Source organism: Chamaea fasciata, unplaced genomic scaffold, assembly GCF_029207755.1.
Source record: "Chamaea fasciata isolate MVZ Bird 193981 ecotype frontalis unplaced genomic scaffold, bChaFas1.0.hap1 SCAF_4, whole genome shotgun sequence".
NCBI classification, from domain to species: domain Eukaryota; kingdom Metazoa; phylum Chordata; class Aves; order Passeriformes; family Sylviidae; genus Chamaea; species Chamaea fasciata.
The window spans coordinates 63917080-63944199 of record NW_027094089.1 but is presented as its reverse complement, the minus strand read 5'-3'; the positions used below and the strand labels follow the sequence as shown (position 1 = coordinate 63944199).

The window sequence follows — 27120 nt, the reverse complement described above, 5'->3', positions numbered from 1 at the left end:
TGGACTCCGCAGTCTTCTTCCAATATTGTTCCTTCTTTACCTGGTTGAATGCCCTTCCCTTATACTTCTGGAGCTATCATGGAGCCTCCTGTTCTTTGTTATAACTTTGGAAAAGAGGCAAAGGATACATCTCTCACTTTCTGTGCCTAACAGTCAATAACTGAATTGTGAATGTACATACTTTTTGTGTCTTCAGAGTAGTGCTGGACTAGTGTTTCTGTGTGCTGGTTTTGGCTGAGGCAGAACTAATTAGCTAGTATGGAGCTTTGTTTTGATTTGTGCTGAACACAATGTTGATTATATTCCACACCATACAGCATCATCATCAGAATATAAAGCTGTGGGGAGAACAAAAGGGAGGGGACTTTCAGTGATGGCATTTGTCTCCCCAAGTCACTGTTACACATCATGAAGCTCCTTTCTGGACATGGCTGAACACCTGACTGGTCACGGGAAGCAGCGAATTAATTTCTAGTTTTGCTTTCTTGCGTGTGCAGATTTTGCATTCCCCACAGTTTAATAGGCAATACTAATAACTTACTAGACAATTTAGTCTTTATCTCAACCAACGAGTTTTCTCATTTTGCTGATTCTCTCCCCAATTCCGCTGGGGGAAAGAGGAGCCAGACGGAGCTCAGACAGTTTGGCGAGGAAAGGAAGGGGAAGAACAAGAGGAGAAATTCATCTAATAGTCGCTGCTACTTGAAATCAGAGGCTGCAATGCCAGCAGCAGCTACCGCGGAGAGAGCAGCGATACCCTCTGCCGGCAGGGAGGCTCCTCCGGGAATGCCAGAGAAGCCGGTTTTGCTTGGCAGAATCACAGAATTATTCCCGTTTGGAGGTCATCCCCTCCAGCCCCTCCGACACCAAGGCACGGTCACCTGCAGCAGGTGACGCAGGAACGCGTCCGGGTGGATTTGAATGTTTCCAGAAGGAGACTCCACGCCCTCCCCAGGCAATGGTTCCAGAGCTCTGCCACCCCTCAGCGTGAAGTTCTTCCGGCTGCGGTGGAACTTCTTGTGTTTCAGTTTATGGTCATTGCTCCTCATCCTGCCGCTGCGCACCACCGAAAACCGCCTGGCACCACCCTCCTGGCACCCGCCTTAGAGATACTTATTTGCATTAATGAGATGCCCTCTCAGTCCTCTCCAGACTAAACAGGCCCAGCTCCCGCTGCCTTTCCTCACAAAGCAGAGATACTCCACACCATCCTTATCTTCACGGCCTCTGTTGGACCCCTTCCCGTGTCTCCCTGTCTCGGTGCTGAGGAGCCCAGAGCTGCACACAGCACCCCAGCTGTGTCTCACCAGGGCCAGCTAGGGGGGGCAGGGTCCCCTCCCTCTATCGCAGCCGTGCCGTATCCCGCTGTCCCCATCCTACTAGTCCTCGCCCCCTCCCGTGTCCCAGCGCCCGGCATTGTGGCTGCGATCGCGGCGAACCCCGCGTCGCCCATTGGCTGCCCGCGATCACCTGAACGCGCCGGTCTCACCCCACACCCGGCTCCATTGGCCGTCGCTCCGCCGGAGGTGCGCGTCGATTGGCCCAGGGAGCCGCCGCTCCGCCATCCCCCCGCCCTCCGCAGCGCACCCCCGCCCCTGCCCGCTTCCCTGCGCCCCGGCCTCCGCCGCGTCGGGATGAGCCGCGCTTCCCCATGGAGACCAAACGGGCCGAGATCCCCAGCAGCGTCCTGGACGACCTATGCAGGTACGGTTGTGTGGCGGGGGCGACCTCGGGGCTGCGGTGCCGCTGCAGCCGGAGGGCGGGATGGGCGCCTGCCCCTTCCCGGTGCCCCGTGGGGCCCGGGATGCTCGGCACTCCGTGGGGGTGCGGGCCCACCCGCACTGAGGGGTGGCTTTAGCCGTCCCGCGCCGCCCGGGAAGCGGAAGGACGAGGCTCGGCCTGTTTCGCCCGTGCCCGAGGCTCCGCCCTCCTGATGGAATCCGTCCTGGAACGGCGGGAAGGCTGCCCGCGGCACCCTCTGGACCTGGTGCGGGGTTGCTCCGGAGGCTCGCCAGGAGCTTAGTGCACGGGGGAAGTGGAAGAACATTGTTTGTGGGAGTTTCTTGCGGGGTTTGGGCCGGAAAAGGTAGAGTTGCGTTGGCGGTGTTTGCGCAGGTGAAAGAAGAGCTGGGAGCGTGGGGCTGGCGTGACGTGTAGCCGAGCACTGATGCTCCGAGGTCTGGTTTCATTTGGAAGGAGTGACAAGGAGTCCCTTCTGGTGAGTTATCTCTGCTGGAAGGGAACGTGCCAGCGAACGGGAAGGGAAGAGCCACAAGGACATCCTTCGGTCTGAAGCTGCCCTCTCCTGCTTGTCGGTTCTTTCAAAGTGAAATGCTTTTCTTGTTCCAGGGGCTTTGCGTTTGGATTTTCATAAAGCGTGGATTCTGTGTTGTTTAAAAGGGGGAAGTTGTGTTTTACACGTATGGTCTCAGCCTCTGATCATCTGTGGTGCAACCCTTCAAACTTTGTAATTTGTCTGTCATCCCCAAAATGTGACTGCATGTGATATTTGGCATGAAATAATATTTTTGTCTTACCACCTCTAAGGGACTCCTTATGACACATTTATGTAAAAGAGGGAAAGATTCGTGAAGAGGAAAGATACCCCACTTACTATAATTACGATTGTCAAATGAGTGAAAATGTTTAGAAGTGAGAATATCACAGGAAGGTAGAATTGTCCTGCTCAGTATTGTTTTGCCCTTGTGTAATGCAAGAGTCAGAGTTTGTGATAAGCATGTAAATTTTCAGTTCCCCTAAATCGGGCCTCTGAAGCATGTTTGTATTTCCATTATGTCTCCTTTGGGCTCCCTGCAGAGAGAGGAACTTGCCTTTCAGATCTCTGCTCACATATGACACAGTATTTAAGACTTCAGAAAATCCAGAGGTGAATTGCAGTGACTGCAGAACTGATACAGCCTGTTTGTGGCTGATAGAAGGCCACATGAGTATTTGAATCTTACATTGTAATAGGGTCAGTCCCTATGTCTTACTATGTTTCTTTGTGATACTGTCATCTTCTATCTTCAAAATGTTGTTTTGTATTATTGTATAATTGTGTTAATGTTATAAATGCATTATAGAAGTGTCTGTCACTTCTACATTCTTCAATTTATATATGATATTAGTGGGAATTTTGGTAGAAAATGACAGGTGATTTTTCCTACTGAGTTACTGGGTATTGTTAAATAGCAAGTCCCAGGTGTCTAGGTCAGTTTTTGTCATGCTGCCTCCTGCTATGGAGTTACTTAACTGAGTAAAGACGTGGAGGTGCAGAGACCTAATGTGGGTTTAGCAGCTTCTTGATACTCCCTTTGTCTTGTAAACAAGTGCTGTTAACCCCATTTTTTGACTTCAGGACTGTGGTTGGTTCACCTTGCTCAAGTAGCCAGATGCTCATGGAGCCAATCGATTCCCCTCTTCAAAAAACATTTGAAAACCAGCTTTTTCTTCATCCATGTTTTTCCCAGGGAAACTTTATGATGGCTTCTCCCTTTCATTCTCTACTCTCTTTTACCTCCTCCCCTGTGAGCAGCTCAGGGGATGGGGAATGGGGATTGTGGTCAGTCTGTAACACATCCTCTCTGCCGCTTCTTCCTTCTTATGCATTCCCGCTGCTCCAGTGTGGAATCACTCCTACAGGCTGAGACTCCTTCAGGACATATCCATCTGCTCCAGCATGTGATCCGCCACAGGCTGTAGGGTGGACATCTTCTCTTCCTCCTTCTCCAGCTTTGGTGTTTCCGCTGCTCTTTCATGCTGTGTTTTTTACTTCCTCTGCTTGTTGGGTATTTTTGTCCTTAAATACATTTCCCCACAGGCACCACCATCTCAGCTGCTGCCTTCAGCTGTGTCCCACAGTGTGTCCAGTATTAGCCCATCACTTCCAGCACCTGGCACCTGCATCCAGAACAATCTAGAGATGCCTGTTGTTAGCAGTTCAGTCGCTCCAAGTGACTTAGAAGTTAACTTTTTGATTAATAAATATCATCCTACTTGGCTTTGCTCTTGTTCCCTAAGCCTAATGCCTGGCATGTTCTTACTCTTCTTTGATACTGCTGCATATTTTATCTTTAGATTTATGTTCAGCTGCAGTGCTGGGGCAAGAAACATCAACTAGATGTAAAATAGATTTTAAAGTTTTTATCTTTTAGTTACAGCAGTTTTATAGATAAGGGATCTTTTCAGCAGTCAGAATAGAGCCTTCAAAAGAAATTGGGAGTGGTAGTGCCAACTGAAAATTGGGAAATGGTAAAATGTTGATATGAATAAAGTTATTAATGCAAGGGAGAATCACGGAATCATGTAATGCTTTGGATTGAAAGAATCTTAAAGATCATCTTATCCCAGCCCCTCTGCCATAAACAGGGACACTTCATAGACCAGGTTGTTCCTGAACACTTCCAGGGACAGCACATTCACAACTTTTCTGGGCAATGTTTGCCAGTGCCTCGTGACCCTCACTGCGAAGATTTTTTTTCTTTTTATCTAAGCCTGCCATTTTTCTCTTTAAAGCCATTCCATCTTGTTCTTTCACTAAATGAGGTTGTAAAAAGCCCTTCTCCAGCTCTCTCTTCCAGGACCCTTTTTAGGTCCTGGAAGGCCTCAATGAAGACTTGTTCCACCAGATCCTCATCCTCATTGGGGTTCCTATAGCTGGACACAGCACTTCAGGTGGGGTCTCACCAGAACAGAATAAAGGGTGAGGATGACCTCCCTCAACCTGCTGTGCACACTGTTCCATTAAAAGAATGGACTGGGAGCTCACAGTGTTAGTTCATGTCAAGATTCTCATCTACCAACACCTCAAATCCTCCTCCCCAGAGCTGCTTTCCATTCATTCTCTGATCAGCTTGTGTTTACATTGTACTTGGGATTGTCCCAACCAAGGCACAGCATCTTGCACTTGGCCATGTTGAAATTCATGAGGTTTACACAGACCCTCTCTCAGGCCAGCCAAGGTCTTTAAGGGTATCTGGACAAGGTCCTTTTTCAATGTGAAAATTGGATAAGAAGATGAGAAATCCATAAATAAAGCATACAAGGCTACAAACCCAGCAGAGGAATGATAAGGAAGGTGGTGGTGGAAACCAAACCTGGCCACTGGTTGATGAGGGGATATACTTCATTCCAGCAAGTTTATCTGAGTATGGACCTGCTCTTGGAAAATAGGAAAAATGTGGGGAAATCAGAATGAAAAATTATGTAGACACAGACCTAAGAAATGAGAAATGGACAGAATGACAAGAAACAAACTTGTTAATTTCACTAATTGACCATCTGCCAAGAAACCACTGGCATGTTTCCATGTGTCGGATTATACCCTTTTCTGACCTAGAGATGGGGCAACTGAGAGGCCTTTTAAAAACTTTTAATCCATTTTTAGTCTCATGTGAAAGGTGAGACAATATGAATGTTATAATTCATGCCGTCACAATCAGAAGTCAAGCTATTTCCTAATTACAGTACATTATAAGTGTTTCTTAGGCTATCAGCCTTTGCCGTACAATGCTGTTAATGCCTTAAAGAAAATCATCTAAAATTAACCCTTGTGAGTTCTACTACAATGCACCTTTCATAGTTCTGTTTCTCCAAAGTATCTAGTCTTATTTGCAAGATCATCATTTGAAACTTGTTTCTAGTTCCATTTCTCTCTCAACAGTGTCTGTCCTAGTCCATGGCATTTCTAAGTCAGCATTTGCTATCTCTGTGTTTGCATACAGATACATACTATGTGAGCCTTCTGTCAGGCTTTGAGAATGCTCTACAAATCCATTTTCCACATTTCCCCCTCTCTCTTGAACGGAAAGAACTTTTTTGATGGCCTTGTTCGTAATTTGCTGTGCACAATGAAGTACACAAGGCATTATCACTAATATTATCACTACAACAATTAATTCATATAAACATGCATATAATGCATATAATGTATTTTACAAAGCTTCTTTAGCCAAGGTGCAAGGCTCTATCTTTCAAACAAGTTATTCGCCATGATCTGTTGTTTCCTTTAGTTTGATTTGTCAAATCATTTAGTTTTTGAAGTTGTTCATGGATGAACTTTGAATGGTCAGAAAAATTCATATAACACAATCTTTCAAATTCTTCGCGATTATGCCTATGTGCTAGTAAAAAAATGAATTGCTGTTTGATTTTGAAGGATGGCATGTCTAACACTGTTGATGTCTGCCAGCATATCACTGGTTGCAGTGGATGTGCATTGGTTTGTTTACTTAGCCAGCATCTAACTCGATCTAACTGTTTTAATGCTATGGCAGAAGCAAGTTGGGGTAGTAATAAACTTGCTGAAGCCCTTTTTGCAGCTTTCTAGGGCATAAAATCACTATTACTATTTTCTTCATATTAATGGGTAAATCTTTTATGTTTTTTCTTAATGACTGTTTAAGACTTAGGTGCTAGCATAGTAAGTTATCTAATACTGCATGGACTGCCTTCAAGGCGTGATGGAATGCCTTGCTAAGCCCTATTTCTGCAACTGAACCAATATCCTTTTGGTAATTGTCATGGATATTGGTGAACCTTGGAAAGTCCACCTTAACTATCTGAGTCATTTCACCAGAAACTTGAGGTTCTGTAAGCAGGGTAATTGGGAGTAACATTGTACTTTGGAGGATCATTTTCTTTCTAATTGCTATTTGAAAATGTAAGAAGAAATCCATTGTTAAAGAACGAAGAATTTCCAATTATTTGGGTTCGGAAGGTGCTTTAGAAAGTTCTTTGGTTTAAATGTCTCAATTAATTACAGGATTGCTCCAATTGGCAACTCCACCTGGCTTGCTGTTAAGTTGCTTTTTGGTCAAGGTATTATATAGGTATCGGCCAGTCTTTTACTGGCACGCTGACTAGACAGGTTGAAAAAGGCTTTTCTGGGTTTGAATTGGACAGGCAAATGGTGTCTGCTGGTGGGACACCGCACGTCTGGCATAAAATGTGGTCTCTCTGCCACTCACATTTGTGTTCCTATTACTCTGCTCGAGGAGTTAGTGCATTCTTGTGCATGATATGGTTTGACATTCATTTCTGGAATCCACTTCAGTTTAGCTTCAATATTGGGGGTTTCTGTTTGGGCTGTAGTTGCAGTTTACTGCTGAAATGACTGACAGTTGGGGAATTAGAATCTATCAAGGAGCAGTTAAAAAAATTAAGAACATACAATGCATTTTATAAGCGTTTTTGAGGAGTCAACTCCCCCTTTTGTTTTTCAACTTTAGAACAAAATGTATGTAGTAAAACAAGAAACTTGGAGTAAGTAAGGATAAGTTAAATAATACATGTAATTAATAAAACATATAAAAGTAGATAATCATTAATGTTTGTTTAAAATATTGTGGGGAAATGGTGCGAGTGAGGGACAGAGCACAGGCATCTGCAGTAGAACTGTGGGTCACAGCCCATGCACTGGGGGGGGGAGGGTCAGGTGTCTTCCCCAGACCTGTTGTGCATGTGTACTCACTAGCAAACTTCAAACTGGACCATGTGGTGGGGCAGGGGCCTGTGTGATGGGTTTGAGGGTCTGGGATCTGGGCAGGGCTATGGGGTGGAAAAGGAGACCTGTGCTAGTACTTCTGGGATGTGTGAATATGCCTGGAAGCCTGGGGCATGTCAAGTGTGTGGCTGCATCAGTGACCTTCTGCCTCTGTTCTTGCCTTGGAGAGGCAACCAATTCTGAGATCCTGTGACAATTCATACCTGTCAGATTTTAAGTAAAGATGCAGTATTTCTGGTTTGAGCAATGGTATTGTGCACTTTTGGAATTTAGCTGGTGGCACTCAGGAGCTGAATGTCAGCGATCTCCATCAAATGATTTAGGTTCAGTGTGGTGTATGACCTTAGATTTCTAAAAAGGGAGTTCTGCTGTTGATATAAATACATAAATAAATCTTCTTCTGCTTAATTAAAATGGACTATCACACAGTGCTCCTTAAACTTTTATCTCAGTGACTCTGTGTGCCAGTATCTGGGCTAAACCCGATTGTCTGTGTTCGGTTTCAGACTGAGAAAATAAGCAGATCATATTTCATTTTAAAATCTACATAAATTATTGGTTTACTGTGGTTTTAGGTGAAATTATATAACTATGTTCGACTTGTGTCCTGAAAAAAAGGCACTGAAATATCTGAATTTGCAGATGTTCTATAATGGACTTGTAAAAATGCTTTCATTTTTGTAACATAGCCATTTAAGTAGGTGGTCTTAACACTCTCTGTTTTTACAACAGTTAATTTACTTAGTATATTTTAGCTGATGTTTCTGAAAGAACAAAATAATCCATTTTCCTTCTTGATTTTAAAAGCTGTTTTACTTTGTGAAAACTTTTACTGTCCTTGTGGAACATGAGGAGGATCTGGTGGTCTGTTGGTATGTGCTAATAGATCAAGAATTATACTGTTGCAATGTTATATTGTTTGCTGTATTTAAATCAGTAGATTTGGCTAATCTTACTCTTTTTCTTTCCTGGCAGTCGATTTATTTTGCACATTCCAAGTGAAGAGAGAGACAATGCAATCAGAGTGTGTTTTCAGATTGAACTTGCCCATTGGTTTTATTTGGATTTCTACATGCAAAACACACCAGGATTACCTCAGTGTGGGATAAGAGACTTTGCTAAAGCTGATATCCTTTTTATTACTCTGATTATTTTATGTCTCAGTGGTAAAGTGCAAAGTGAATATTGTTAACAATATTTCATAGTATGATAATATCAGGTCATGTGTTAATGATTAAAAATTAGTATTGCTCGGTATGTGATGTTACTGAGTTCACTGCTTCCATAATTTTGGCACCCACAAAAGAGATGCTTCTTGTGCTGCTAAAGAACTATGGAAAACAGTCCGTTTCTGATGTTTAGGATTTTTCCTCATGGTTGCACTTTGCATGCTAGGTGGGTATCAAGGGTAAGCTGCTGGTGCTCTTTAAACTGAACTCCAGAGTTTAATTAATTTTCAAGTAAATGTGACATAAATGTTAAAGAAGTTGAAGGTGGTATGTGTTCCCCCCATGGGCAGTGGTATGTATTTTTTGGGAATTTCTGTAGGGTAAAGACTGCATTTTTACTGAATTCAAATGGTTGGCCTCTGTTTTTTGGGTGGTTTATGTTTTGGGGTTTTTGTTTTGTTTTGTTTTTTGCTTGCAAGGGCTGCTGGAATGTGTATGATCTAGTCCTTGCTAGAGAAAACATCGTGGCTTTCATCCAGCAAGTGTTTTAGTTTTAGCCTTTTCCCATATGTTCTTGATGAGAGATTGGAATATTGCTTCTAACTTTGAAGATAATATTATCCATGGTGTCACTAGACAAAATACTTACCTGTTAGGTTCATAATAATACATTTACTTTGAAACACTACAGCTTTTAACAGTAAACTGTAAAAATATAGTCATATTCAGTTGGTTGATGTTATGCTGTAATTTTATGTATGTTTTTAATTATAAATGTATTTTCAGACCAACAGAATTCTCTTAGTAATTGCAGGCAGTGCAGAAAGAATGCCGTGTAATGGATGTTATATGTTCATTACGTATTTCACTTTCTAGCTCATATTTGCCACAAATATTAGTTCTGCTCCAGTGTATTTTAAAGTATTCTGCTGTGAACAATACAATCTTTATTGGTAGTATAATATATGTAATATATTATACTAATACTTTTATTAAGGACTTGCAGATTTTCTCTCTTAGTTTTGGAGTTATAGAGGTTGTTTATATTTTCTCTGCTTGGTAAGTTTTGATAAAGTGTGTTGGAATTTAGATTTCTGAAACTATATGCCATTAAAAAGATTTTTTTTTGCATAGTAAATACTGAAAATAGGATTCTGTGCCATAATCTTAACAAATGATTGTGGCAAATTTTTATTCCCATTTAGTTCAAGCACAAGGAACTGAAATTTTTTCTGTCTTGCTCATTTCAAAATTTTAAAAATGTGTTTGTAAATCATACATATTCAAAATAACTGTTATGGGATTACTGCTCTTTTCAAAATTATCTTCCTTCAAACAAGCAGCTTTGTGCAATCTTTTTACATGGTGGTTCTTTTTTCTGTTTTGTTTGGGGTTTTTTTTTTGGGGGGGGTGTCTTTTTTGTTTGTTTGGATTTGGTTTTTTGTTTTTTTGGGGTTTTTTTTTTCCTTTATTTGGATTGCTTTGTATAGGAATTGCTGAATTACTTGATGCACTCTGACTTTTAGTGTTTTGTAATGGATTATTCGTAATATTTTTTTATTTCCAAGAAAATATATCTTGAAAGGACTTAGGGGAGGGAGTGTTTATTCTAAATTTTGAGTGAATATCTTTTGTATTCAGTATGTGTTTTGGAACTGGCTGCTTAAGTTTATCTTTCTTAACATGCTGCTATACTCTTCAATCACTGCCCTTTTTTACTGCCTCAAGGTGAAGATGTACATAAGGTTTTAGATGAGTGGAAAGAATACAAAATGGGAGTGCCAACCTATGGTGCAATTATTCTTGATGAGACACTTGAAAATGTAAGTATGGAAATAATTGTGAAGGACTGTCTAGAGGGAGGAATGGCATGTGCTGGCAAAAGTAATTATTTGTTGTTCACATTTTTCTTCTGGAGAAATTTGCTTTCACTGTCAAGATTCACAGAGATCTGACAGTTACTTGATATTGGTGTCTGTGTACAGAAATATAAGAGACAGTAAACACTTCTGCTGGATTTCCTTCTCTGTTTTTTTTTTTTTTATTCTGAGTTACATGATTCTATAAAAAACTTCACAGTTCTTGCTAGAACATAGCAAACCTAATGGTTTCCTTCATTGAGGCTAACGTATTCTTTTGGAGAATGAGGGGGTGGTGGGAAGACATTTAATGAAATTGGTTAGAACACCTGCATATTTGACAGTTGCGTTCCCTTGTATTTTGTAGGTTCTTTTGGTTCAGGGCTATTTAGCAAAATCTGGTTGGGGATTTCCAAAAGGGAAAGTAAATAAAGAAGAGGCACCTCATGACTGTGCTGCTAGAGAGGTAAGTTATATCAGCTCTTTAAGACAAGTGAAATTTTGATGAAATCAGGATATATGTGTTGGGTGAAAAGGCACTTTACTTAGGTAATCCTGTTATTGAAATCATGTGAATAAATAGTCTGTTCTTGCACTCATCTTCTGATGTACCTTCTGTTGCCTTTCTGAGTTCCAAAATGGTAATCAAGGTTGAGGCAATATAATTTTTTAAAAAAGGGTTTATGTTTCACATTATTTTGCACTAATGTGCTAAATGAAGTGAGTACTATTTTTAAAGTTCTCTGCTGAACTGTGAATTTACTTTTAAGTATTACCTGTGGTGCTTGGAAAGTCCTAGGTAATTTAGGGCGTTTGGCGTATTGATTTCAAGGGTCACCGTAACTGTAAAAATATGAAGGAATGTGAATTTAGCTTGTGTATGCTGGACTATGTAAAGAGGCTAAGGAGCTAAGTTGGAGGTTGTAGAATTTTATGTAAAATTTCTGAAGAACTCTACTTTTCTATTTTTCAGTTATGCAGGAACAAGAATCAATGTATATGGCAAGTAAAATCTGAAAAATAAAACAATCTGTGGTATTTATTGCTCCCGGAGACCTAGATAATGTAGTGAACCTGCATATTCAAACTGGCCTGTAAAAGAATATTACTGGTACAAATTCAGTGTTCATTCAACATAATACATCCAGAGTTTTTGAGAGAGAAAATTAAGGTGAGGGAAATTGGACTGAGTCAGTATATGAGAAATCACAGGATTTTGGGATATTTTTGTTTGTTTGTTTGTTTAAGTATACCTATCAAGGATAAAGTAGATGTAGCTACTTCAAGAAGGAGATACATGAAGTATGTCTTCCTCCTTACTTCACATTATGCCAGCAAAAGCATTAAATGGGGCACAGTTAAAATGGGGGAAAAAATCTTTTGATGGTGTTATTTTGAAAAATTGATTTAGATTTCACTAGTGAACAGCACTGTTGTTATCATCTTTTTTCTGTCGAGTTAGATTATCATTGTGGAGAGACTGACAATTTATTTTATATCTGAAATAAATCTTTCAACTTCTTTCACTGGACTCACCACAGATCTGAAACCATAAGCAGCATCTGTGTAAAATCTGATGAAGAGGTCTTCACTTGGCAGTGCCTACAGAGACCAGTAGTACTTCAGAAGTCGATGAGGACAAACCCCATGTTAATAAATTGCTTCATGAAGGTGTAATAGAATTGTTTCAACTTGCATTACAGGTCTGCCGTCTTAGAGAAGTCTAAAGCATGTGGATAAGTCTTCTATTTCTGAGCAAACATCTGTGTGTAAAGGCTTGTTTTTCCCGCAGCTTTCATGGATGTATCTGAAAAACAGTCATTCCTCCACTTGTGGTAATAGGTTGTGAAAGGATAACTCTGAATACACACACTAATTTCATCTAAATACTTCTCAGGTGTTTGAAGAAACTGGGTTTGACATAAAAGATTATATCTGCAAAGAGGACTACATTGAGCTGCGAATTAATGATCAGTTAGCACGGCTGTACATCATTCCAGGAGTTCCCAAGAATACGAAATTTAACCCCAAAACTAGAAGGGAAATTCGGGTATGTGCTACCTTGTTTGAATCTATAGGAACTTCGCAGAGGTTAATTTTTAAAGCCAGAAGTACGTAAAATAATGAACCCATTAAGCACAATGCACACCTCAAATGCTAGGTACCAGTGGCATCTCTGCACTGTAGGGTTTTGTGTTGACTTCTTGCAGCTCACCTGCAAGTCTTATACTTGACAATGTCAGACATCTCCATTCATCATGAAAAGACAATAGAGCATTCTGTTAGAATACAATTCTCCTTTTCTCGTAGATGGTGTATATGTTAATAATTTCATACTATTCCTAGTTACACATGCATATGTAACTATATATTCTGAGGTTGTAATTATTAGTTGGGGACATGCAAAAGCCTACATATCAAAAGGACAAACTAAGGATTGTTTTCTCTTTCATGGCTAATACTGTCCAGATTTAAAAATAGTGTATTTTAAGGAGGAGATTGGGAAGAAGACAGAAAACAGAGACTATTTTGAATGTATTGTCTACCCTTAGGCTTTTAAAAGGTATTGTGAGAGTGAAAGACCAGCTCATGTAGCAACTTGTTGGAACCTTTGTCTGTGGTATCTATAATCTTTGAAGTTTGAATAATTTTTTCTTTTATGGCAATTCAGTTAAAACCACCTATATTTCCATGCAGATTGTGTGGCATCTTGCTTTCTAAATAGAGAAAGTATTTGATTGGACAGGACTTAATTTTTTGCATTAGAGACCTGTTTTTTAAAATATGACATAAGATGAAATTCTAGGATTTTCTTAAAATACACAGTATTTTAAAGTACATATTGTACTTTGTAGAACAGTGACCATCTGTGTGGGAATGTGGAAGAGTCCTTGCAATGACAGAGTTTTGAAGCTTTGTCTTCATCTGATCTAATGGCACCAGGCAGGCTGGTTTTGTACTCCCTGTAGAACTATATTGAAAACTTGTTCAGTTTGTAACTTATTTCCATAATTTGCATCTTTTCTGGACCTGGGGCCTTTGGAGTAGATTCTGTGCTGGAAAATCTCATGTGGGTTCTTCTACACTGTCTGTGGTCAGAATTCCTGATTTTATTCCCCATTCTGCAAAGTATACAGTTTTAACTATTAAAAATAAACAGTAACACAAATCCTGTCCTATCCCCATGGGTTTGTTTTATTTTACAACAAAACCTGCAACTTACTGTCAAACTAAACACCATTCTTACTTTTGAATGGGTATTGGTGGTCCAGTATTGATGACACTTTAAGTAAAAAGTTATTGAAAGTTATTCAGAGCTTTACATTTATTTATGGCATTTTGTGTGCTGTGGTTGGGTGGTTTGTTTATGAAACTCTTTTTCACAATTTAGTTGCTGATTAACAGCTTTCATATTTTAGGTGCAACATCATGCAATGAGTTTGTGCTGTACAGTATCTGCTACTGTAGTGGCAGTTGGAAGAGTTAATTAACCTTTTGTGAAAAACACTCTTGTGGCCTGCTAATTTAAGTTTTCCATGGTAATTTTTTAATTAAGGGAAATAACTGTGGCTGATACACATATGTAACATTCTGCTAAGGCTACAGTCGAGGGTATTTTGATTTTATTTCTTGTTTTTCTAGAATATTGAGTGGTTTTCCATCGACAAATTACCATGCCACAGAAATGACATGACCCCGAAGTCTAAGCTGGGTTTGGCACCGAACAAATTTTTTATGGCAATTCCCTTCATCAGGTATGTTTGAGATGAGGCAAATGCTAGGCCAGGGTCTTTCAGACAACTTTAAATTCTTTAGATTTGTTTTGGTAAGTAGATCTTGTTATGCTTCTCCTTGCTCACAGGCCATTGAGGGAATGGATTTCCCGAAGGAATGGAGACTCCTCAGATAGCGACAATGGTTTTTCATCTGCAGGGAGCACACCCGCTAAGCCCAACTTGGAAAAAGCTAGGTAAGAACCAGGTCAGTTTAACATCTCTATATTCTTTCTTATAAAACATTGGTCATACAAATATGACAACATGACAATATTATGCAATGACAATTACATACAATACTGCTTATCCTTTTCTCTTTCTCCAAAGATTTGTGTTCCAGTAATACGTAAAATTTTAAAAAAGCATAGACTTACGTCATAGGATCTTAAGTAAGACGAGAACTTAATTAATGTCATGATAACACAGGTGTTGGAACAGAGATTATTTCCTCAGACTTGTTTATGGGAATCAAAAAAATCAAAAAAAAACAGAAGCTAAAGCAAGTAGATTACTTCCAGTGCTTCAGGTTCAATATTTTTGGCACTTCTGCGCAGGAAAAGTAGGACTCTCTAAAGAAAGACTGCAAAGTATTCTAAGAAGTGGCTAGCTAGATAAAACCTATGGGAATCAGTAGGGTAACAAGTGCTGCTGGCTTGAGATTCAGGTGAGTGAAAAGTGGTAGACCAAACTTTAAAACCTGTAGTCCCTATGAGAGGACTTAAGTAATTTGAGCCAGGGCAACACCAACAAACAACAGGACAAATGTTATTATGGACTTAGCTTCTCGTCTGTGGAGAATACAAATGGCAGTGAGCATTATTAGAGTTTCCATACTAGGTTACTTAAGACTGTCTTCCAGAATGTTCTCAAAAATCAGAAAATTTTTTCATACTTGTCTTCTGCTCTTAGTGGATTTAAAGTTGTGTTGTAACGGTCTTTGTTTTCCTGTACTAGATCCAAACTTCGCTGTAGTCAGCAGGTGTTTACAGATGGCTTTTCAGGAGAGCAGTTGGTGAAGCCAAAACAGCCACAAAAGCCATATAATCATTCTGAGGTGTCTGAAGTTTTGAAAATAAAGGTAAGTTTTTTCGTAGGCAAGCATATGCACGTGGACTATTGTCTTGGTTTAGGGCAAATTTTGGGAGGAAACTTCTCAATGGGGTCCTTCTAGAAAGCAAATTTAAGTGGCCCTTTTCTTAACTGGTTTGGGAAAAAGATTCTTAGAGAGAAGTGGAGAAAACTGTTTATTTAACAAGTGTTTACAAGCATAAAAAAGGAACAATACTAAACAATAAAACTTCTTGCTGTTCTGAAGAGAGATGGAAAAATTGATAAAGTCCTTGCTGTGGGTTTGCAGCTCAGCTTGTCTAAGCTCTTACCTGTTTCTCTGGCACTGGAAAATGCTGTCCTGGCCCCGGTGGGCCGCAGGTATGAGCTCCTGGTGTTTTTCCGGGTTTCCAGTTGTCTTGGTTTAGGAAGACAGGTATCTGCTAGGTAAAATTACAATCAGAGGCTCTTTGGCAAAGATTTGGGAAATAGGAATAGCAGTTCTTTACTAGTATGTAATACAAAGCAAACAAACACAAAAAAAAAAAAAACTCCCCCCCCACCAAACAACTACAGCATTAATGACAAACGACAACAGTACCAAGAACCTTGAGGGCTTTGTTTCACAAAACCCAGGGCAGTTTGGTTTCGGTGTCCCTGCAGGATCCTCAGAGCACCAAGCTGGAACAGTGGAAAAGTCCCGGGCTGGTAGCTGGGATGGCAGGGTGTCCCGGCAGGCAGGGGCAGGATGTCCCGGCAGCGCAGGGGGTGCAGGGTCACGCTGCAGCAAGAGGAGCAGCGCCGAAGAAGCTCGAAGGCGAGGCAGAAAGCGCCCAGCTTCTCCTCGGCGTGCTTTGCGGCGGCTGAGATCCTCGAGGAGCGGCCGACACGCGTCTCCCGAACGCCGGAAGCAGAAAAGCACGCAGCTGCCTCAAGCTGTGTCTTTTACCTGCGTTATCTCCCCCTTCCACCTTTTGTCCATCTCTTTGTTTCAGCCAAGCACTCTCAAGTATCCAACACCCGGTCCCCTTGGCAACCCGTGGGGAAAAAATTCCCCAGAGAAAGAAGGAACAAACCCAACCCCCAACATTATCCACCCCGAATTTTTTTCCCATACAAACATATTACATTGAGTTTTAACTATTAAAAATACATATATATATATATATGCAAATATGGATGCAGCCACATTGTCATGGATAGTTCACCCCAAAACAAGGTCCCCTTGAGGTATGCATCGGATCTCTCCATCCTTTTGCATCACCCACCAGGTGCAACCTGGTCCCTGAGCAAAGACAACCCCACGGATGGGATTGTCTTTGCTGGAGGCAGGATTAATCCAAACAGTTTTTTCCAGCATACCTCTCATGTGTACCACTGGAACCTTATCTCCGTCTGTCTTTTGCAAGGGCTCAGATTGGGCAGGACCTGCTCGGTTGGTGGAACCTCGAGTGTTCACCAACCAGGTGGCCTTTGCTAAATTAGTATCCCAATTCTTAAAGGTTCCCCCACCCAGTGCTTTCAAGGTAGTTTTAAGCAGGCCATTGCACCGTTCAACTTTCCCGGCCGCTGGTGCATGATAAGGAATATGGTACACCCACTCAATGCCATGTTCTCTAGCCCAGGTGCTTATAAGACTATTCTTGAAATGAGTCCCATTGTCCGACTCGATTCTCTCAGGGGTGCCATGTCTCCACAGGACTTGTTTTTCCAGGCCCAGGATGGTGTTCCGGGCAGTAGCATGAGGCACAGGGTAGGTCTCCAACCATCCAGTGGTGGCTTCCACTATGGTTAGCACATAACGCTTGCCCTGGCGGGTTTGGGGAAGGGTGATGTAGTCAATCTGCCAGGCTTCCCCATATTTATATTTGGACCACCGCCCACCATACCATAAGGGCTTCACCCGCTTGGCTTGCTTGATTGCAGCACATGTCTCACAGTCATGGATAACCTGAGAAATACTGTCCATGGTTAAATCCACCCCTCGGTCTCGGGCCCACTTATAGGTGGCATCTCTGCCCTGATGACCCGAGGCATCATGGGCCCATCGGGCTAGGAACAACTCTCCCTTGTGTTGCCAATCTAAATCTATCTTTGACACTTCTATCTTGGCAGCCTGATCTACCTGCTTGTTGTTTTGGTGTTCCTCATTAGCCCGACTCTTGGGAACATGGGCATCTACATGGCGGACTTTCACAGGCAGCTTCTCTACACGAGTGGCAACGTCCTTCCATTCATCAGCAGCCCAGATTGGTTTTCCTCTATGCTGCCAGTTGGCCTTTTTCCACCTTTCCAGCCAGCCCCACAGAGCATTGGCTACCATCCACGAATCAGTGTAGAGGTAGAGCTTTGGCCACTTCTCTCTTTCAGCAATGTCAAGGGCTAATTGAACAGCTTTGAGTTCAGCAAGCTGACTTGATCCCCCTTCTCCTTCAGTGGCTTCTGCAACCTGTCGTGTGGGGCTCCATACGGCTGCTTTCCACTTACGGTTCATTCTCACGATGCGACAGGAACCGTCAGTGAAGAGAGCGTAGTGTGTTTCTTCTGCTGGCAGTTGGTTGTATGGAGGAGCTTCTTCAGCTCGTGTCACTTGTACCTGCTCCTCTTCGTCCGTGAAACCGAAGTTTTCTCCTTCCGGCCAGTTTGTAATTATCTCCAAAATCCCAGGGCGATTTGGGTTTCCAATACGGGCACGCTGTGTGATGAGGGCAGTCCATTTGCTCCATGTGGCATCGGTGGCATGGTGCGTGGAGGGAGCCTTTCCTTTAAACATCCACCCCAGCACTGGTAGTCGGGGTGCCAAGAGGAGTTGTGCTTCTGTGCCAATCACTTCTGAGGCGGCTTGAACTCCTTCATAGGCGGCCAAGATCTCCTTCTCTGTGGGAGTGTAGTTGGCTTCAGATCCTCTGTAACTTCGACTCCAGAATCCCAGTGGTCGGCCTCGGGTCTCCCCTGGCACCTTCTGCCAAAGGCTCCAGGACAAACCGTTGTTCCCGGCTGCAGAATAAAGCACATTCTTCACATCTGGTCCCGTCCTGACTGGGCCAAGGGCTACTGCATGAGCAATCTCCTGCTTGATCTGGGCAAAGGCTTGTTGCTGTTCAGGGCCCCAGTGGAAATTGTTCTTCTTGCGGGTAACCAGGTAGAGAGGGCTCACGATCTGACTGTATTCAGGAATGTGCATCCTCCAAAAACCTATGGCTCCTAGGAAAGCTTATGTTTCCTTTTTGCTGGTCGGTGGAGACATTGCTGTGATCTTATCAATGACCTCAGTGGGGATCTGCCGCCGTCCATCTTGCCACTTTACTCCCAGGAACTGGATCTCTCTGGCAGGTCCCTTGACTTTGCTCTTCTTGATGGCAAACCCGGCTTTCAGCAAAATCTGGATGATCCTCTCTCCTTTCTCGAACACTTCAGCTGCAGTCTTTCCCCACACAATGATGTCATCAATGTACTGTAGATGTTCCAGAGCCTCGCCTTTCTCCAGTGCAGCCTGGATCAGCCCATGGCAGATGGTGGGGCTGTGTTTCCACCCCTGGGGCAGCCGGTTCCAGGTGTACTGCACGCCCCTCCAGGTGAAAGCAAACTGAGGCCTGCATTCTGCAGCCAGAGGAATGGAGAAAAATGCATTGGCAATGTCAATAGTGGCATACCACCTCGCTGCCTTGGACTCCAGCTCGTACTGAAGTTCCAGCATGTCCGGCACAGCAGCGCTCAGCGGTGGAGTCACTTCATTCAATGCACGATAGTCCACAGTCAGTCTCCATTCTCCATCAGACTTGCGCACAGGCCAGATGGGGCTGTTGAAGGGTGAGTGGGTTTTGCTGACCACCCCTTGGCTCTCCAGCTCACGGATCATCTTGTGGATGGGGATCACGGTGTCCCGATTTGTCCGATACTGCCGACGGTGCACTGTCGAGGTGGCAACAGGTACTTGTTGTTCTTCTACCTTCAGGAGTCCCACTGCAGATGGGTTCTCTGATAGTCCCGGCAAGGTGTTCAACTGCTTAATGTTCTCTGTCTCCACAGCAGCTATTCCAAAAGCCCATCTGAGTCCTTTAGGGTCTTTATAATATCCATTCCTGAGGAAGTCTATGCCCAGAATACATGGAGCCTCTGGGCCGGTCACAATCGGAAGTTTCTGCCACTCCTTCCCGGTCAGGCTCACCTCGGCTTCAACCAGAGTCAGTTCCTGTGATCCCCCCGTCACCCCGGCAATGGAAATCGGTTCTGCCCCCACATGTCCTGATGGCATTAGAGTACACTGCGACCCAGTATCTACTAAAGCTTCATATTTTTGTGGCTCTGATGTGCCAGGCCATCGAATCCACACAGTCCAAAAAACCCGATTTTCCCGTGCCTCTTCCTGGCTAGAGGCAGGGCCCCTCTAGCACTGGTTATTATTCCCTTCTTGGACGTACATGGTAGAGGTTCCTTCGAGGGAATCTGACACAGCATTCCCACCTCCGTAATACCTGGCAGCTTGCTCATGGGAGGCTGAGGCTACCTTCATTCTAGTGGAACTCCCTCTGTTAGCGTTTCTCTCCTTGAGCTCACGTACCCGTGCTGCCAGGACAGAAGTAGGTTTCCCATGCCACGCTCCCATGTCCTCCCCATGGTCCCGCAGATAAAACCACAGGTCAGCTCGAGGGGTGTACCCTCTCTCGCTGGGGAATGTTGGGCTCTGATTCTGGGGCCTGTGACTCGCACCGGTGCTACATGGGAACTGTTCCTTCTCATCTCCTCTCTCATTTCCCTCATCTCCTCTTTGAGTTCCTTCACCACCGCAGAGACATGAGCCTGCATTGGACCACTGATCATACTTTCATAATTTCTGAGCTTGTTGGCAGCAGAACCCACTGTCTCTCGGTTATCCTCGGCATTAATTGTTGCGATGAATGTGGCGTATTGGGATGGTCCATGAGTTGCCAGATTCCACAACATGTGCCCTGTGCATTTAACCTTGTCGGGGTCATTATCATGCTGTCCGGTCCTCCCAAAAAGTACTTCCAATACTGCCACTTCTCTCAACTGTTGGATTCCTTCCTCAAGGGTCTTTCATCGCATTCTATTGTTGTGCTCTTGCATTCTGTCTCTGTGGACAAATCTCTCTCTCACACTCATTAGAAGTCGTTCCCAAAGGGGAAGGGGCCTTTGCTCTCTTACAAATACCTGATTTATACCTGAGTCCTGGGTCAAGGGTCCCAAATTCCTTGCTTCAGCACTATCCAGTTGCACACCTGTACCCATAAGGTCCCAGACTCGAAGTAGCCAGGCTGTATAAGCCTCACGTCCTCGTCGTGCAATATCTTTTTGCAGATTACGTAGACTTTCATATGTCAGGGACTCAGTGATGATCTCAACCTGTGGCTCTTCTGTGGACTGTGAGGACCCTCCTTTCTTACCCTTAATATCAGGATCTGACGATTTCACTTTACACTTCCTTGTTTCCACAGGGGCGACTGCTGCTGGCTGTGGCTGCCCTTGTGGTTCAGCTGGAACCTGGACAGTTGTAACATCTGTGGGTTCCACTGCTGCACCATCAGTCTCTGCCTTCTCGGGGCAGGGGGAGGGTTTTTCATGAGCTGGGGAAATGTACTCCCTCAGCATCTGGCCCATCTCATGTATCTCTTTTACCAGAGCCTCAACCCAATCCGGGTGGGTCCTTTCTGAGGCAGGCTGTGGGGCAGAGTCAGGCTCTGGGGTATCATCCCTATTCTGTGGGGTAGGTATCAGGGTGGTTATCCAGGTCAATCTTCCCTTATCTCTGAATGCTAAACAGAATACGCATATTAGCAGCACCAGCCATTGTATGATATCATTAGCATTCAGAGAGGATTTAAACCCTTCAAAAACTGGTGGGGCAGACCCAAAGAGATGGGTAAAGGGTTGGGAAAAAGAAACTTCCCCCGGTGTCATTTCCTCACAGTAGGTACCATTGTTAAAGTAACTCCAAAAACACACAGTTAGTGTACGATAGCCCTGAATCCATGTGCCTGCCTTCCAGAGGAAATTAAAAATCCATGAGTTCTTCACCTTATTAAGCCATAAAATAAACTGGATGACAGTCACAGTAGCCTTAGTTATAGGGCCCATGTTTAGATAAGGGCCTGCAAATGGAAGGAATACAGCCACAACCACATGCCACCCAAACCAGGCTAAGTTAGACCACATGATGCAGCCTAATGAGGTTTTTATATCCAACGCACACAAAAGAAAGTACTAGGTTAGTTAAGAACTGCTATTTCTCTTCCCTTTTCTTTTCTCAGTGCCCTCAAGCCCCACACTTGGGCGCCAAAATCTGTCTTGGTTTAGGAAGACAGGTATCTGCTAGGTAAAATTACAATCAGAGGCTCTTTGGCAAAGATTTGGGAAATAGGAATAGCAGTTCTTTACTAGTATGTAATACAAAGCAAACAAACACAAAAAAAAAAAAAAACCTCCCCCCCCACCAAACAACTACAGCATTAATGACAAACGACAACAGTACCAAGAACTTTGAGGGCTTTGTTTCACAAAACCCAGGGCAGTTTGGTTTCGGTGTCCCTGCAGGATCCTCAGAGCACCAAGCTGGAACAGTGGAAAAGGCCCGGGCTGGTAGCTGGGATGGCAGGGTGTCCCGGCAGGCAGGGGCAGGATGTCCCGGCAGCGCAGGGGGTGCAGGGTCACGCTGCAGCAAGAGGAGCAGCGCCGAAGAAGCTCGAAGGCGAGGCAGAAAGCGCCCAGCTTCTCCTCGGCGTGCTTTGCGGCGGCTGAGATCCTCGAGGAGCGGCCGACACGCGTCTCCCGAACGCCGGAAGCAGAAAAGCACGCAGCTGCCTCAAGCTGTGTCTTTTACCTGCGTTATCTCCCCCTTCCACCTTTTGTCCATCTCTTTGTTTCAGCCAAGCACTCTCAAGTATCCAACACCCGGTCCCCTTGGCAACCCGTGGGGAAAAAATTCCCCAGAGAAAGAAGGAACAAACCCAACCCCCAACATCAGTCTAGAACAGGTTTAAGCAATTCCAAGTAAAAGAAAAAAAACCCCACAGTCTAGGGAACTTGTCTGCTTCAGCTAGCAAAAAAACTAACTAAAAAGCAAAGGAGAGCTCTTTCTCACTGTCCATACTGCAGACAGCATTGAAGGATGTGGAGGAGCAAGTGCAGTTTCTGATAACAAACTGCGTTTCTTTTTCCCCCACTTCGCTCTCAGAACTAGTTTAAAGTTGCGGAACATAATATCCAGTATAAACAGAACAGACGATTGGGGATGCAAACATCATAAAGTCACCCTAGGACAACTATTAACAACAGATGTTTTTGTTCATAAGGGTTTCCTCTCTAGGACAAAATTAGTGAATTTCATCACCACAGAATGCAAAAATAGAAACATGGAGTTGGGGAATACTCTTGAGAATTCTTTGATTTATCTCCCACTAGAAGTGGTGGTATCAGGTAGTAATTGTGCTGAATCATGTACAGATAGTAATTATACTTGCCATTTTGGTGTTATCACTAGTATATCTACATCAGTGCATGGAAACTCACTGACCTGAATTAATTGTGTAATAATTCTGTCATAGAGCAAGAGGGAACGAGTAACAGCTGATGGTCCTGTAGCTTGAGTGTATGTTTGGTTAATTTCAGTGGGCTTCTGTTTTTCTGCAAAATAAACTGTTTACATGTTTTGAACTTACTTGGAGGGAAGTTGGAGTTACTAAGTAGAAAATGTCAATGCAATGATGTCCAATTATGCCATTTAAACTCTTCCCTCTACTTATTCTGGACTTAGCAGCAGAGCCAGAGCCTGAAGAGCAATGGCAGAAAGCAAAATCACGACACTTCCAGCCAAAAGAAACGAACAAATGGACTGCACAGTCAACCAGTTAAGCAAAACCATACCTTGGTAAGAAACACACAGTGGCTGTGTCATTAATAGGTTCCATAATGCTTAACAAATGTCCTGCTGAAACAAAGTAGAGTGCATATCTATCAAGAGTATGTTTGATCAGAGTATTTAATACATGTTTGTAGACGTATAACATTTCTTACCTTGTGTGCATATACATCTATAAACTAAATTTCAAAGTTTTCATTTTAGAAGTAAGTAATTTTAGCTGTTGAAAATTTGTCAGCTTTTTCAGTACGCAGGCCTGCAACTTTCCAGGTTCCTGTTATGTAAAAGCCTTCTGTGGTGTGTAGTAATAACTCAGTGTAGTACACATCTTATTTATTTATGTGTGATGTCTTACTGTAAGCATGGGTTTTGTTGTGCAACACTTAGAAAATGGTGATGCAAATGCTTATTATTTCCCTTCTCTCCATCAAACAAATGTTGAGACACAGATTTGGCTTGGATGCCAGAATCTCAGATAGTTTTTTAATCAAACAGTAGAGCTGTTTACAGCAATTTGTAAATTCTGGTATCGCACTCTTTGCAGTGTGATACAAACAGTTGTTGCACGTTACTTTCCCTTGCAGTTATGAATTGTGTTTGTCCAGTTCTTCTCAATGGGAGTAGACTCACTGGGCTGTGTTCCCTTTTATAGTAGAAAGTGCTTTTGATTCCCTGTTTTTTATAGCTCTTCAGTATAATTTGTTGGCTCTTGTGGAGCAGTGAGGCCTCAGTCTCCATGCAGCTCAGCTGGCTTGTCTAGGCTTTAGTTTCTCTTGTTTACAGGCTTTAAACTAGATTCTTCCTATTCTGGCTTGTGGTTATTGCCTTCTTTCTCTTATTCATGTAAACATATGGAAACCATAAACTTGTCCTAAAATCCTCACTGCAGCAAGAAATGATTAGTTATGGTTGAGTCTGAGTCTAGAAGAGTTAATTGACTGCCCAGAAATTTGAAGGGATAGAAACAAACTGTAATGGTAATCTGTAAGATCTTCATGGAAACTACTGTTAATGCTTCACGGTTACTTTGTAGGCTCTTCTCAGACTTTTCTAAATATTTCTCTTTTTCTGTTTCACTTGTGTTTTCATGATGGTCAGTCTTTCGAAGTTTAAATATTTTGTGTCCCTGTGATAATTTTCTGATGTAATTTGAAGGTCAGGAAACTCTTAATTTGCAGAGAGTGCAATATTTTTTCTGTATCCATGTACTTACAGCAGCAATACTTGGGGCTAAAACAACTCTTGCCTAGAGAGTTCTAAGTTTGTGTCTCTAAAGCATGTTAATTTAATCAGCAGTAGCAGCATGTTTGCAAATACATTCCCCTTCCCTTTTTTGGGACAAGCTCACTGAAGAGTGGGCTTAGTGTGCACAACCTTGATTCGACACCATCATATGCATGACCCTTCCATCTTAAAACAGTTAGAAAGTACTCAAAATTTTCCTGTAAAAGCTTGCACGTTAGAAATGTTTTAGTGACTGTTAAAAGGTTGCATGCTTCTGAAAGACTTGTGGACTTAAAGCATGTTTGCTACATCAAGCGATGTGACAGAATTAATGCTGCATATTCATACTCAGCATACAAATAATTCACACATGAGGTGTGAAAGCAGATATAACCAGCATGCCTGTCAGATGGTGCTTAAATATAATGCCATTTCTTTATCATAAAATGTGTAATGTATGGTCATTCTCTTCACCAGAAATGTGAAAAAAGGCTTAATCCAAGAAGACTTCAAGATAACTTTGAAAAAGGCAAGTGCAGTCAGAATTTTTATCCACTGTCTGTGCTACAGGCTGAAGGCACCCAAGTAATGATGGTTGAGGGCTTTTCCTCATGCCAGCCTTCCAAATCTTAAAAAGCCATGTTTTTCCAAGGTAGTCTGAGGTTTTGTTTCTTTTTTAATGAAAAAGATACTGTTTCATGTTGGTCTTGCTATTCTTCTCCTCAATTATAAAGACTGACTGATACACCAAGTGGCTGAGTAAAAAAGTAATTAGAAGCTACTTTAGGAAAATAGCATCTGAGTCAACAGAGTGCTGGTAATTGAGTGTTGTTTCAAGGCTTTCTGTCCTGCTAGTAATAAGCTGCAGCAGAGTGCATGCAGTTCTTTATTTACTGCTCAGGAATGGGTGCAATTTTTTTTCCTCCTTATTAAGAAATTTCTGTTGAGAAATGTAACAGTATTATATGAGTAAAACTGACTGTTGAAGTGTTTCCAGATCGCAGTGAATTTGAAGATTTATTCTAGCCTCTAGGCAACTTGTAAAGATGGCTATTTGAGTTACCTTCTTCTGTATATGACCGAACATACAAATTTTGTTACAAATATTAATTGAATATATGTTTGAGGTATGGCTCTGTGTTTTTACTGATACTTTTATTGGCAATTGCCCATTTAAAATTTATTTCATACTTTCTTCTCTTTAAGCAGAAGCAGCATATGAGATGTGTTGCTCCAGCGAAGACCCACTGCCAGAACATGTAGAGGGACATTCTGTGGCATGCAATGGCCATTACAAATTTGCTTTTTCATCAAGAGCTTTCTTGAGTTTCAAGTTTGACCATGATGCCATAATGAAAAGCTTTGACCTCTGACAGCAAACTTACTAAGAATAAGAATCAGACTTGCCTGTTGCAATTGAGGGGGTTTCTTATCCAGCCTTACTCTTTCTCAGGAGTTTTTTGTTTTGTTTGTTTGTTTTTAAATGCAATGCAGGGACTGACTGCTGGTTTGCAAGGGGTTGTTCCCTTTGCAGTATGGGAGTGGCATAGTCAAGTGTTGCACTTTAAATGCAGTCTAGCCTTTGTCCACAAAAGTACCTTTCCAATGTTCGGTTCACTTGTTCCTAGCTGTGCATTAGAGGGCATTCTTTTTACTTGTGTTTTTGTTTTTGTGGTTTTGAAATTTTGTTTACTTTAAATTGTCATGTGTTTTGTAGAATGTCATTGACTTTTTTTTTAACTGTTGGAGTATACCAGCTTGCTAACCTTTTACCTGTTCTGATGTAAATTATTTGGCTTACTAGTCACTGTTTTGTAGGACATTGCAATATTATGCAGTGGCAATGAAACTAATTCTCAGAGGACACCACTGTCCTAGTGATTTTGAAACCAAGTTGCACATTTCAAACCTAGCCTCAGCCTGTCATCCTTTCTCTGTACTGATTGTTTGCCCAAAATACCTTCCCTCCTTCACACTGATATTTTTTGTTGGCTGGCAATCACTAGTACTTGAGTCAAATCTATAGCACGTTGACTTTTTGTATATACTCTTCCTTGGTCTTTGATAGTGACACTCAAACTGGGTAAAACTCAGCCATTCAAAGTGTCTAAATTAGCTCTTGTGCACTGCCCACAGCTGCATAAGAAGTTGTTACAAAGCAGCTGCTTGCAAAAAAAGAGAAGCTTAAACTTGTCTGTGAGAGGTTACTTGTGTAGAATTTTTACTGAATGTAAATAAGCCTCTGTAGATCTTGCTGAGGAGGAAGACAGGTGCATGGATAATAGAGGCATGGTGTTGACACTGAACAGCTTAATCAGGCTTCCAATAACTATTCCAAGGGTGTTCAGTAGGGTATTCTGTGCTGTTGTCCTCAGATCTCTTGTGTAGTGTATGTGCGCTATATATATCCAGTAGTATTGAATTGCACTTGCAGTTAGCATTTAAATGATCTAGCCTCAGTCATTTTCAGCTACAGTGCTTTCCTAGGAGAAAGATGAAAGATGGGGTGGGGATGGAGGGGAGGAACAAAAAACCTGTAAGAGTTGAGGTGATGAGCTGTTACATCCCCTTCAAGTTAGTGGGTTTTGAGCATATGTGTTGCAGTGGAGAGAAATGCACTGAAATAATTTGTCACAGTAGCTTGTGATAGCAGGCATGTCCCAGA

At 42.5% G+C, this 27120-nt stretch overlaps 1 protein-coding gene across 3 annotated transcripts; it reads left to right on the top strand.

The window, feature by feature from the left end:
• Positions 1-1620: 1620 nt before the first annotated feature.
• DCP2 (decapping mRNA 2) lies at positions 1621-26227 on the top strand. Of its 3 annotated transcripts, none has more exons than XM_066181813.1 (11): positions 1621-1704; positions 8480-8631; positions 10369-10496; positions 10900-10998; positions 12430-12582; positions 14175-14287; positions 14395-14502; positions 15263-15386; positions 23130-23240; positions 24933-24984; positions 25665-26227. In XM_066181813.1, exons 1-11 carry the CDS (start codon positions 1652-1654, stop codon positions 25826-25828), a joined length of 1257 nt encoding a protein of 418 aa, XP_066037910.1. In that variant the 5' UTR covers positions 1621-1651; the 3' UTR covers positions 25829-26227. The 3 variants fall into 3 exon arrangements, with proteins under 3 accessions (XP_066037910.1, XP_066037909.1, XP_066037911.1); XM_066181812.1 differs by having other exon boundaries at positions 23127-23240; XM_066181814.1 differs by lacking the exons at positions 23130-23240; positions 24933-24984; positions 25665-26227 and adding an exon at positions 16019-16438.
• The last annotated feature ends 893 nt before the right edge of the window (positions 26228-27120 follow it).

Coding starts and splice junctions, on each gene's coding strand:
- DCP2 (XM_066181812.1), top strand. CDS start 1,652: ATGGAGACCAAACGGGCCGAGATCCCCAGCAGCGTCCTGGACGACCTA. Junction 12,583..14,174: donor AAACTAGAAGGGAAATTCGG/GTATGTGCTACC, acceptor TTGTTTTTCTAG/AATATTGAGTGGTTTTCCAT. Junction 15,387..23,126: donor CTGAAGTTTTGAAAATAAAG/GTAAGTTTTTTC, acceptor TTCTGGACTTAG/CAGCAGAGCCAGAGCCTGAA.